The sequence below is a fragment of the Glycine max genome, chromosome 18 (genome assembly GCF_000004515.6).
Source record: "Glycine max cultivar Williams 82 chromosome 18, Glycine_max_v4.0, whole genome shotgun sequence".
In the NCBI taxonomy this organism is placed as follows: domain Eukaryota; kingdom Viridiplantae; phylum Streptophyta; class Magnoliopsida; order Fabales; family Fabaceae; genus Glycine; species Glycine max.
In genome coordinates, this window is record NC_038254.2 from 53584860 (window position 1) to 53597728 (window position 12869).

Below are 12869 nucleotides of genomic sequence, written 5' to 3' on the forward strand. Positions count from 1 at the left end.
AGAGTGGGTGCGGGTATTGTTGACTATGTAAAAAAGCATTGGGACATGCTATGTGCATCCAGCAACATTGCCAGTGCACGCACCCAGCAATTAGGTGAATGGGCAAAATTGCCCTTGCGTTAAAAAAAATAATTTCTTCTTCCGGAAGAACAATTTGTGTTCTACCGGAAAAACCTTTTTCCGGAAGCTTTCCGGAAGAAGTTTCTTCCGGTAGAACAATTTATTCTTCCGGAAGAAGGTTCTTCCGGATGAACAATTTGTTCTACCGGAAGAACCTTCTTCCGAAAGAATGAATTATTTTTTTAATACAAGGGCAATTTTGCCCATTCACCTAATTGCTGGGTGCACCAGCAATGTTGCTGGGTGCACCTAGCATGTCCCAAAAGCATTTTGCGTACAAAAGTCTTCATTATGAATTATAACCACCGTGATTTACGCTTCCTTCTTTTCCTCATTGATTTTGCTGCCAACTTTTTTGTAATGTGTCTGCAGTGTTTGTTTGACAAAATTTGTTAAGAAAATGAAATAAGGAGGTCACTTGAAAGCAAAATGAAAATACCAAAACACCAAAAAAATGAAACGTGTCAGGCAATGAAAGAGGGCAGAAGTGTAATTTACTTATATCTGTAGATATGCCAAATCTACTATGCTCCGCGGGTAGTACAGTAGAAAGAGAAAGGCAAGAAGGGTAGAGAAGGGTAAATTAGAAAAGAAAGAAATAAAAAACAAAAAATATAAAAATTGAGCTAATTTTATTCAATTTTTTTTAAAAAAATAAATTTAAATAAACTGATCCAGAATTTGCTTCTTACAAAAAGGTTAAATACTATTTATTTTAAATAAACACATAAAAAATTATAAAACTGACATAAAGAAAAGGCGCAGAGTCAAATAAGATGATTGCACAATGTAACTCTTTGACTTTTGAGAACGCGGTGCGGGTATGGTGGGTCCCGGCTCAACTCCGTGTCTGATCCTCTGCAATAATTATTTCCTACAGCCATCATCATGCAGCATCACAGTCTTTGATAAATCATACATAGTAATCCAACGGTCCTGGTTCCTTCTACAGAGAAAACTTTGCCTAGAAGACCCAAGCTCGTGTCTAAGCGCTACGGTTTATGTGATGTCTTCGTCTATTCCCAATTCCAAATTCAAGAAATTTTTTAAACTTGACATATCTGCTATCACCTTTTCCGTTTCTTGCGATTCGACGATGGCCGATCAAAAGCTTTCAGAACCGGCGCTTAAACGTGAGCAGCTTGATGAATTCGTGGTATGTTCGGTTATTCACATCCATTCTGACTTTTTTTTTTTACTATGATTTTTTCATCTGTTGTTCCCAATTTCTTAAGTTTAGGGTTTTTCTTATTTGATGTTTTGGACACAAAATAATAGCTTCCTGACCTGATTCCCGATATTTAATTTGTAATTATGGAAGGCTATGTTGTTTAAGGATTCGGTTGAAGGTATATGTTTGTTATCAAAATAGAATATATAAGTTTTGGACTCAAAGGTAAAAAGTTGTCCTTGCACTTCTATGTTCTCCTGTTTTCATGATCTTATTTATTGTCTCTCTGTTTACCACTTCCTATGCTTCAGAGTAGTCTATATTTTGAACAACGAATTCTTGAACTCCGACTTCTTCAAGACCTCGAGAACAATGATGAATGTAGGAAAAATGGGAGCCTGAAAAGGTTAAATGACCAGAGTGATGTCTGTGGATTTAGAAGTTGCTTCAAAAATCATTATGATTCGCTTCCGAATCAGAGGTGCTTGGTAAGTTGTTGAAGTTATGGCTTTGTGAATTATTGTTCTCTATGCTCTTGTTTTTTCTTTCTGATTTAATCAAGAAGGTAACTAGTCTTGACTCAAAGGTAAAAAAAAAAAATAGTCCTTGTGCTTCTCCTGTTTTCATGATCTTATTCTTTGTTTGTTTACGACTCAGAGGAATCGAGAAGAAGTGATTCAGGAGACGATGGAAATGGAGTTGGAAAATATGATGGAACTGGGCACCCTCAAGGGCAAGAAAACATATTCTTTTAAGGTAAGTTGGTGAAGCTATTGCCCTCTAAATTATTATTCCCTATGCTCTTTTTTTGCTTTCTGATTTAATCAAGAGAATATATAAGTCTTGACTCAAAGGTACAAAATTGTCCTTGTGCTTCGCCTGTTTTCATGATCTACCCTCTCTCTGTTTACCACTTCTTATGACTCAGTGGAGTCGACGTCCTGAAGAACCAATCCTCGATAACAATGATGAATGTAGAAAAAATGGGAACCTGAAGAGGTTAAATGACCAGAGTGATGTTTGTGGTTTTGGAAGTTACTTAAAAAATGATTATAATTTGCTTCAGAATCTCCTGTTTTCAGATTAAACGTTTTTTCTCTCATTATGTTCTTGTAAACTAAGGTGGTATAGTAGAAAATTTAGGTTACAGAAATACAAAAAAATAGCGTGAATTATCAATTATGTATGGTCATTTACACCTGTTGATTGTTAATTATTAATCACAAAATAATAGTAACTAGTGGCGAATTCACACATGAGAAGCTCTGGACAGAAAGAAATCTACTTGACTCCTTGCTTTTGACATCATTGTTGGTTTAATTTTTGCTGTTACCATCCTTTCTGACACTTCTTCTGACTTTCTACATGCTACAGAATGGTACAAGAAGTGCGTTGAACCTTGAGAACACCACAAGATCCTTTCTAGATAACAATAAATCAAATGATAATAACTGGAATGGCGAAATGACTTTACCCCTGCTAGTAGACAAGTCCACCGTCTGTATGTTAAACAAGGATGAGGAAGTAGACGAGCCCCTCAGTCCGGGCAAACACATGAAAACTGCACAAAGTGTTTTATCACTTTTGATAGCGACTATTGCGCTTCTTTGGATTCTCACCGACCTATGCAGCCTGTTATCAATTATCAAGCTTCAGCCAGAACATGGCCCCCTCCCCATTCGGTTTTCTTTGCTTGAACCTGTTGGTTTCATGGTGTTTGTTTGGGCTGTTGCAGCAATGATTGTTATTGGTGCACCATTTTCTCGTTTGGTGAGTGCCATTCTTTTATTTTGGGGTATTTGGCTGCTTGTCAGATCTTCTCAATCACTCACTACACTATGCCTTCCAATATTGGGAATCCTTCTGATGGTGTGGCATCTCTGCTCAAGGAAAAGCAGCTGCCAAATAAAGGGTAATGAACAAGGAAGTGAAGCTCCCAAAATTAAACCAATGCGTTTCACTCTTGCTGTCTAACATGCACTTTCCCGATTGCTAGTGTTTCTGTTTTAGTTTGTCAGTAATTAATAGGTGTTCTACTTTCAGGGCAGTGCTCTGAGGTAATGCTGTTCGATTTTACTTCTCAGTCTACTACAGTGTGTATTTGGTACCAAACTTTTATGCTAAAATAATCCAAGGCGTGTGTTTTGGACAATTATAATTGTTGTAACTTTTAATTTCACATTTTTATATTTTCTTGGCAAAATTGTGTTTTTGTCCACCATTTTGTTTTCAATTTCGGATTTTGTCTCCCGGACTTGCTGGAACATAAGAAATCGTTACATGAAAGACGAACTTGCTGGAACATAAGAAATTGCCCAACTGGTACAAAGAGAAGAGTACAAAGTTAGAAAAAACTTACAAACATAAACCAACTCATTGGCAGTAAGTCGTTACCAACCTACGACTCCAGCATATATTCCTTACATAAACAAATTATAAACATGCATAAACACATACTACATGGCACACACGCCACACTGAATCTGAATCTGCTCCCATGTCTCAAAACAGACAACCCACGAAGTGCTTCATAGAGTCAGCCATACAAATTCATTAAGCGGTCCCCAAGAATTCACATTGTTCAATTATATTTCTAAAATAATTTTAAAGATTTGTGAGTATGTTTTAATTTTGTCAAAGTTTCATTTCAAAAACTTGCAGCTAGATATAAGCTCCTAGTCAAGAATGATGCAATAAATGGACATTTGTAGTTGGCTAGCTACTACTTTTTGTATCCTAGTAAAGGGAAATGCTGCGACCATGCGTCAATAAATTCTGCAAATTATTTTACTTTCTGTTCTTTTTTGCAATTTACCTTTGATTATGTACATATCATCCAAGAATTCCAACCATTTGTGGGATTAAATCAACATTTGGTAGTCATAACTTGAGAGCTTGAGCAATGAGAGTAAAATTCAAATGAAATCATATTGAAATTGATGATGAATCAGTGATTCTTTATTTATGGAGAGCTTATTAACACACTAAAAAAGTAACGAACTCCTCACTGAATTGAACCTAAACAATAATAACTACTTCTCTTTTAACTTCTAATAACATCACTAAAATTCTGTAATAATAACCATAAAGTACAAGATATGCATGTGTACAGTTCATTTTCAACTGCACAATAGTTTTCCAGACAGTACCAAGCCCCTTTCTCCATTTTAGTGTGGATTTAGGTAATTAACCACTTTCATTATGTATAGACAGGTACAACTATGTAGTCTTTGTTTAGATGAATCGGGAAATTTGTGATCATAGCTTTTGAATGCGACCAAAGTAAAAGATTAACGCGTATGAGAAATATTGTGCACAAAAACTAACTTCTCTATCTATGAAAATCTGCATCAGCATTTCTGACATTGGGTTGTGCTGGTTGGTTTTGTGGAGGAAATTATAAAAGAACAGAGGAGAGAAGAGAGACAATGCGTATGCGGAGGAAATAGAATTATTCTATTCTAATTCAAATTGTTCTCAGCAGCGATACAATAAATAACAAAAGATAAACTAATTAGATAACAAGATATTAGCAAAACAGAATATTAAAACTAACTTGCTCCTTAAAGATAGGAACCACTTATTGATTAGACTAATCCATTAAACCTGCCTTACTCCTAAAATATAGGAAATCAACTTATTTACTAAATCTTATTTTAAAACTGAAAAATAAAATATTATGCAGTTACAAAAGTATATCTTTAACACCCCTCCTTGCTTTTGAAACTGTAAACTCCAATTCTTTGAGTTCAAGTTTATTGATAGGTAGTGACTTTGTAAACATGTCAGCCAGTTGATCTTTAGACTTGTAGTAAATTAAGTTCACTTCTCCACTTTGTTGCATCTTTATCAAATAATAAACCTTGATGTTGAAATGTTTAGTCTTCCCATGACACACGGGATTGTTTGCAACAATAATGGCTACTTGATTGTCAACAAAAATTTCAGTTTTGTTCTTTTGAGAAAATAGAATGTTTGGCCTTGTTGTAGTGAGATACATTGGACATCCAATCAAACTCCCATAATATCCTTCATCAATGTTATCAACACCTTCTTCTTTGCTAAACTTCTCCTTTTGATTCATTGGTGTGCTAATAGACTTGCATTCCTCCATTTGAAACTTCTTCAAATTTTCTTTTGCATATTTCCTTTTTTTCATGTTTAGCATTCTTTCAAGATGGCAATGATCAAGTCTCTTGTGCCAGAGTTTCGTGGGTGTGACTTGAGTGAAATAGGTTGTATGCTCCTCCTCTGCTGGATCAAATGAAAAGCTTTTACCTTTCATTTTAACCCTTAGAAATTCCCGGCCAAAATTGTCATAGATAAAACAATGTTGATGTTCAAAGGACACTTTAAATCCCTTTTTAATCAACTGACCTACGCTTAGCAAGTTTTGGTCAATGTTAGGTATATAAAGAACATCTGATATTAATTTGATACCTGAACACGTTGAAATTGCAATAGTTCCTTTTCCTTTTACTGGAATATAGCCACCATTCCCAATTCTGACCTTTGAGACATTAGTTGGCTTCAAATCCTTGAATAAAGTCTTATCATATGTCATGTGGTTTGTACAACCACTATCAATCAACCAACTTTCACTTGATTCACTACTCAAGAAGCATGTGGCCACAAACAGTTGGTCCTCTTCTTCTTGATTAGCAATCTGAGCTCCTTCATCATGGTGATTTTTGTTGGCGCAGATTACCGCTTCATGCCCTATCTGGTTGCACTTGTTACATTTTGCATCTGGTCTCCTCCAACATCTGTATGGTGGGTGACCTAATTTTCCGCAATGTTGACAAGGTGGATAATTTTTCTTTTTATCCTTACCTTTGTTTTGATTGTTTGCATTATTTTCGCTGCTTGTTGGCTGATTCTTCTTGAAAAAAATCTTTTTGTTTTCATCAACTTCATGATGTTTGGCGGGCAAAGCACCTTCGACAACACGATCTAGCCTCATCAACCTTCGCTGCTCTTGAGCTTGCAGGGCATGTAACACTTCTGCCAATGTGATTTTTGACAGATCCTTTGTGTTCTCCAATGAAGCTATAGATGCTTCATACCTCTCCGGCACCGTTACCAAAATTTTCTCTACAATTCTCGAATAAGAAAAATCACTTCCCTACAACTTTATCTTGTTGGCAATACCCAACAATTTGTTTGAGTATTCTTTGATTGTCTCTGACTCTTGCATCCTTTGAAGCTCAAATTCCCTCCTTAAATTCAGCACTTGCATGCTTCGTATTCTATCATCTCCAGCGTATTCCTCTTTCAGATAATCCCAAATTGCTTTGGGTGATTTAAGAGTCATGATTCTGATGAATATCATTTGTGAAACACCAGTGAACAAACATGACCTCGTCTTTGCCTTCTTCATCTTTCTTTCCTTGTGATTTTTAATTTTGGCCATGGTGGGATTTTCAGGCAGCGGATATATTTCATAATCCTCTTCCACAACATCCCATAAATCCAAAGACTCCATGTAGGATTGCATTTTCACTTCCCAAAGATCATAATTCTCTCCATCAAAGATTGGAAGAGTTATGTGGGAAAAACTTGCTTCACCTTTCATGGTAGAGGTCCTGTAAGAATAAGGCTCTCGATACCAATTGTTGGTTTTGTGGAGGAAATTATAAAAGAACAGAGGAGAGAAGACAGACAATGCGTATGCGGAGGAAATATAATTATTCTATTCTAATTCAAATTATTCTCAGCAGCGATACAATAAATAGCAAAAGATAAACTAATTAGATAACAAGATATTAACAAAACAGAATATTAAAACTAACTTGCTTCTTAAAGATAGGAACCACTTATTGATTAGGCTAATCCATTAAACCTGTCTTACTCCTAAAATATAGGAAATCAACTTATTTACTAAATCCTATTTTAAAACTGAAAAATAAAATATTATGCAGTTACAAAAGTATATCTTCAACAGGTTGCTTGAATTCCATAATCAGTCCAAACATTCATCCACCAAGCCCTTTTATAAATGAGCAAGCAGCACCTAGCAGTTGTTTCTTTGAAAACTAATGGCAAGGTTAGTGAGAACATCAGTGGAGAACATTCCATAAGTAAATATTGGCATAAGTGAATTGTAAATCAAGCATTTACAATCTTATTACTGATCCTTAGCACATAAATTTTTCAATCTCAAAACCATTGTAAAAAATTTAGAAAGGTTTCAGCCAGATTTGATTGTAGCAGTGTACCAGAGTAGAGGGTTACTTAGAAGAGAAAGGAAATGTTTGTCAAAGTTAACCTCTGCAAGGAAAAGTTGTTTACCACAATTTCTACAATAAATAGTATGACACAATTTCACAACCATTCGAGATATAAAATTTAAAGATGCTGCATCATTTGAAATTATAAACCAAAAAAAGATACATCAAAAGGAGAAACTATTGAGAGATTTGAGAAAGAAGAGGAAGAACTAAATCAAAAATGGGATGAAAGAGTTAAAAAAGGTAACTTTTTTGAAATGTATAGGGAAAGAATGAGATGAAACTCCAGAAAAGAGGGGAGAAGAGTGTATGAAAAGTAAGGGACCAGAGTAAGGGAAAAGTACTGGGGTATGCATAGGAATTTGACAGATTTTAAATCAAAAGTAATGTTCATTTCTAACAAATTTAAAGAGGGAATGGGAAGCTTCTTTCAGCTTTTATTTCATCTCTTTCCCAACCATCATTCCCTTGTTCTTTCCCTTATTTCTAACTTAAAATTTTTTTTCTCGTGGGGATGGGTAGGAATTTGAACTGAAACAACTTTTATTACTGGCCTTTTTGTAATCAAGCAGACATTAAGACCAAAAAACAAGTTGGACCAAAATAAAATTGACATACCACAGATTCCAATGAAAAATAAATGAATAAATTTTTGCACCCCAATAAAAAACAAAAAAACATGGGATGATTAAGGATAGAGATAAAGAAGCAAAACAATATCAAAAATGTGAAATCATAAGGAAGAGCATACCTTTCCCTATCACATATGTTCGAAAAACCATGACTCACCTAATACTTTTCCGTAATTCCCCTACGTATGACTACTATTATGAATGACCATATGATAGAAATTTGATGCAATGTGTAGGATCCAAGCGCCATGAATAGAGAGAAGCATCCAGTCCTTTCCCCAAAGTTGATATCCAATTCCAAGCTCTGAATTTAATAGCAACTATGGAATCCAGATTAAATCTTTCTTGTCTGAAATCCATTTCCAATCAACCTGTTGGTTACTCATGAGTTTAAAGATAGGAACGAAGAAAAGTAATCTCACAAAGTAAATAATTATGTTATAAGATTATATAAATTTGTAGTATAATAAGATTTTAGTGTTCATTTCATTGCTATAACAAGCTTGTAATTCCTTTAGGGCTATTGAATAACTATTCAAAGGTATACTATAGTATAAAATGTTGGTAAAATGTGTTTCAACCATAAAGTTAAAGAGCAATCACATTTCAGACCATCCCCTAGCTTGCAGCAAATAACTCAATTAAAATTATATAGCAGTTAGTAATTTAGAATCAACTCAGCAAATGCCTCTTTAACAACAGGGTCTCATTCTAATTCCTCCTTGGTGAATCCCATAACTAGCAGCAAAGGTTGTTTACCACAATAAATATCATCCCCAGCAAGAATAAAGAAGGACAATTTATCAAAATGGTGTCCACAATATAATGAATATCATTAAGAATGAAAAATTATTATGTAAAGGATATAAATATACATCAACATCTAGTCCTATAAAGCAATCTCTATACTGCTACCCGCCTACCCCTGGTCAGTATAAAAAACAATTTATATACTATCTACTATACTTTTCTTTCCTTACATCCTTACCCAGAACATATATTAATCAAAATTCTGATTCTAAAAATCAAAATCCATCATTCCCTTAACCAACATATGCTACATTATACATCCCACTCATTTTACCAACCAATAATATAATTGCACCATACACTGGGTCCAAACTAAGTCTCCCCCCATCCCCAAACATTGCAGCATACAGTATCAACACCATGAATGATAGCAACAAAATGAATAAAAACTTTAGATGATCATTACAATTTATTTTTCTCTGTCAAAATCAAACAACCCAGGGTAAAATGGCACAATTAAGAAACAACGCCAATTTTAGCAAAAAACAATTAAGAACACAAAGATTAATCGGAGCAAAAAATGGCACAATTAAGAAGAAGTTAAAAACCAACAACCACACCAATTTCATAACAAATTCAAAGCAACAAAAGGGAACTCAGTTTCAAAAAAATGGCAGAATTACGAAACAACATCAATTTCAGCACCAATTAAGAATGACAAGAATGTTAAAAACAAAAATCAATACAACCCAAACCTTCTACATCATCCAAAATTCTAACATTTATCGTGGGCAAAAATTCCAGTATTTAGTTGTATTAAAAGTGTTTAGTTGGCAGGATATCTAAAATACCCCTACTTTTGACAGAATGACAAATGTCACGATTTCAGTAGGGGTTAAGTTGGTAAATAGATATTAGACTTAAAAAAATATCCCTACTTTTGACAGAATGACAGGTGTCAAAATTTCAGAAGGGGTTAAGTTGGTAAATTTGCTAGCCTAAACTTGGATTAAATAGATGTTAGATAGATTAATAGATAAAAAGCCCATCTTGAATGGGACATAACTACAACTTGTACAATTAAGTTGCAAGTTGTATTTAAGCATCGTAAGTAAGGTTGTAGAAAAAACATTTTAATCAATATTTCTTTAACTAAACGCTACGACATCGATCAATCAACGATACAAAACACGTAAAAAAAATATACAAAACACTGCAACATATCTCCAATGCCATTTTTTTGTTAATAAAAGTGTTCCCATTTATTATTTAACCGTGTAGGAAGAAACTAGTTGGGGAAAAAAAATCTCAAAACGTCGTATAATGGATTAATGGTTGATCTTATGCTTTGTTTGGTTGTAGAGAATTAATTGGGCGGAGAAATAAAAAAAAAAGAAGGAGAAAAATATGTGTGAGAATAAAAAAAATGATGTGTGTTTGTTAGAAGGAGAATGGTGGTAAAAAGAAATAAAAAGTGGGTTAGGATCTCCTCATTTTCTTATCACTTCATTTCTGTCATTAGGAAGCTTTAGAAAAATGTTGATGTTCATTCTATCATTTCCATTTTATTTATTTACCAAAAAGTTGATGAAATGAAAGAAAAGGAGATGGAAAAGATCTAATCCAAAAAATGTGGATCTTATATTTTTTTATTAAACTAATATATGATTTTCGTTTATAGTCAATTGTCTTAGTGTAATAGAAAAAACTAAAATAATTGGTCAACAAAATTGATAATAAATTATTTTTGTGAGAATGTGGGAACTATTTCTTTAATAAACATCTTCAAATATATAATCTCCAATTAGTTAGAATTCATTGAAAACTATAACATTAGTATAAATAATCATTAAATTTAATGTATGATTTACAATATTTTGTCATTTTCAATAAGATTTAACCCATAAGAAAGGGTGTTCAAAAGAGTACATTGGAATAATGGTAACATTTTTCTTGTTTTATTTCAAAAATTGAAAATCTCAACAATTGATTTTTTTGTTCTTTTTCATAAATTTTTTCATCTATTTCTTTTAGACCGAACATTTCATAATTCATTTTAGTTCATAAATTTGTATTCCACTATTATTTTAGTGCATGAAATCATGATATACTCTTAAGAAAACTCATAAGTTCGTAAAATTGTTTAGGGTTTCACTTAAGTTCCTAAAATTAATTATCTTTTTTATTTATTTTGGTCTTTAAACTTATATTATTGTCATCATCCCCCAAGCCTTCAAATTAGGGATCAAAACGAGAAAAAAAGTTAATTTTAATAACTTAAATGAAATTCTACAAAAGTTTAGAAACTTATTTGAGTTTTTCCTAGTTTCAAGGATTAATATGATAATAAAATATAAATTTAAGGACTAAAATGATCATTTACTTGATCATTAAGTATAAATTTTAAAATAATTCAAAAATATAAATTGATGAAAGATGTTACGAAGCTCTAGAGAAAATTTTCAATTTTTTATTTATTTTTCATGTTGATACTAATAACTTGGACACAAGAAGAAAAAATAGTTTAATTTTTTTGTCATGGTGACTTTGAAGGTTTTAATTCAGTCTCTACTACATGAGAGAGAAATGCGAGTATTGTTAGGGGCGAAGCAAGCTCATTTTTTTACGAGGGGGCCACATTCAAAAAGTAAAAAAATAATTGAAATGAATATATTAAAACTAACCAATAAAGATTTATTATAACTTTTATTCATGTAAAATATAAATTAAAACAAGTTAAAGGAAAGAAAAATTTACAATATAAGAATATATATATATACACACACGAATTTTATAATATATATTCATATTTATATTTTTTAGGATAGCCAAATAATTTACGGGAAGACAAAATCAAAGTGTACATACTACATACAAAATTTATAATGTCTATTTTTATTTTGGGTAGCCAAGGCCACCCTTATTAGTACAAAAGGATCCACTCCTGGTATTCTTTACAGTGGTAGACCTATGTATGCTTTAGGGGTAGTGATAAATAAAAAAATAATATTTATTTTAATAGTTTATACCTATATTATTAATTTTTATTTATTTTATATTTAAATACATTATTATTCAAAAATTAAGATAATAAATTCAATTTTTTAGTAAGTATTTATTATTTAATATTTATAAAATATAAGATTAATTAAAATCAATTAAAATATATTTATTATATTTTATTTTTTGGCAGACCAATCTGTCAACCTAAACACAAACAAGATGGACTTGAATTCTCGACCCATTTTTTCTTGGGCGGGATGAGATGAGCCAAGAAAATATTTTGTGTTGATTGGGTACTTTTATTTTGTGTTTTTTTTGTTAGACATTTTAATCTATTTTATATTTTATTTTCATGTGTATCATAACAATAATTATTTTTTTAAGAAAATAAATTATTCCTACTAACTCTCGGCATTAGATGTGTTACAAATTGTTTATGTATTGGTAGAGTTAATTACAAAATGACTAACTTTCCGGGTTGAATATATTTTAAGGGATATTTTTATATTTTTTTCAATCTAATTTGTTATCATTTTATATTTTTATAGACGAAATATGATGTTTTTCTTATAAAAATTAGAACAAATTACATGAAACTCCTTAATATTTTTTTTGAATTACACATAATACTCCTCCATCATTTGGTGACACAAAAAAAAACTTAAAAATCTTGAATAAATACCATAATTTTTTTTTATCTTTTTTAAAAATCTTAATTAAATATCATAAGATTTTTTATTTATAAAAAAGTCTTTTACTTTTGTTTTCAAATCCTAATTAAATATATTTTTCTTAACGAGATTAGTATATATAATATATAAAAAGATGTCAAACATCAAGAGATTTAATGTGTGAATAAAAAAAAAGAATGATGATGTGTGAAATTCACAAAATTTACAGGAGATGGTTAATTAAAATTGGTCAAAAAGTATACCGAGTTTGTTATAACAGAGAGCAGACGAA

General features: G+C 32.1%; 1 protein-coding gene across 1 annotated transcript; it reads left to right on the forward strand.

Moving 5' to 3' along the window:
* The first annotated feature begins 1121 nt into the window (after nucleotides 1-1121).
* Nucleotides 1122-3443, forward strand: LOC100800221 (uncharacterized). The gene is made up of 4 exons (NM_001254525.2): nucleotides 1122-1276; nucleotides 1603-1779; nucleotides 1949-2047; nucleotides 2666-3443. Exons 1-4 carry the CDS (start codon nucleotides 1127-1129, stop codon nucleotides 3263-3265), a joined length of 1026 nt encoding a protein of 341 aa, NP_001241454.1. The 5' UTR covers nucleotides 1122-1126; the 3' UTR covers nucleotides 3266-3443.
* The last annotated feature ends 9426 nt before the right edge of the window (nucleotides 3444-12869 follow it).

Coding starts and splice junctions, on each gene's coding strand:
- LOC100800221 (NM_001254525.2), top strand. CDS start 1,127: ATGTCTTCGTCTATTCCCAATTCCAAATTCAAGAAATTTTTTAAACTT. Junction 1,277..1,602: donor AGCAGCTTGATGAATTCGTG/GTATGTTCGGTT, acceptor CCTATGCTTCAG/AGTAGTCTATATTTTGAACA. Junction 2,048..2,665: donor AGAAAACATATTCTTTTAAG/GTAAGTTGGTGA, acceptor TACATGCTACAG/AATGGTACAAGAAGTGCGTT.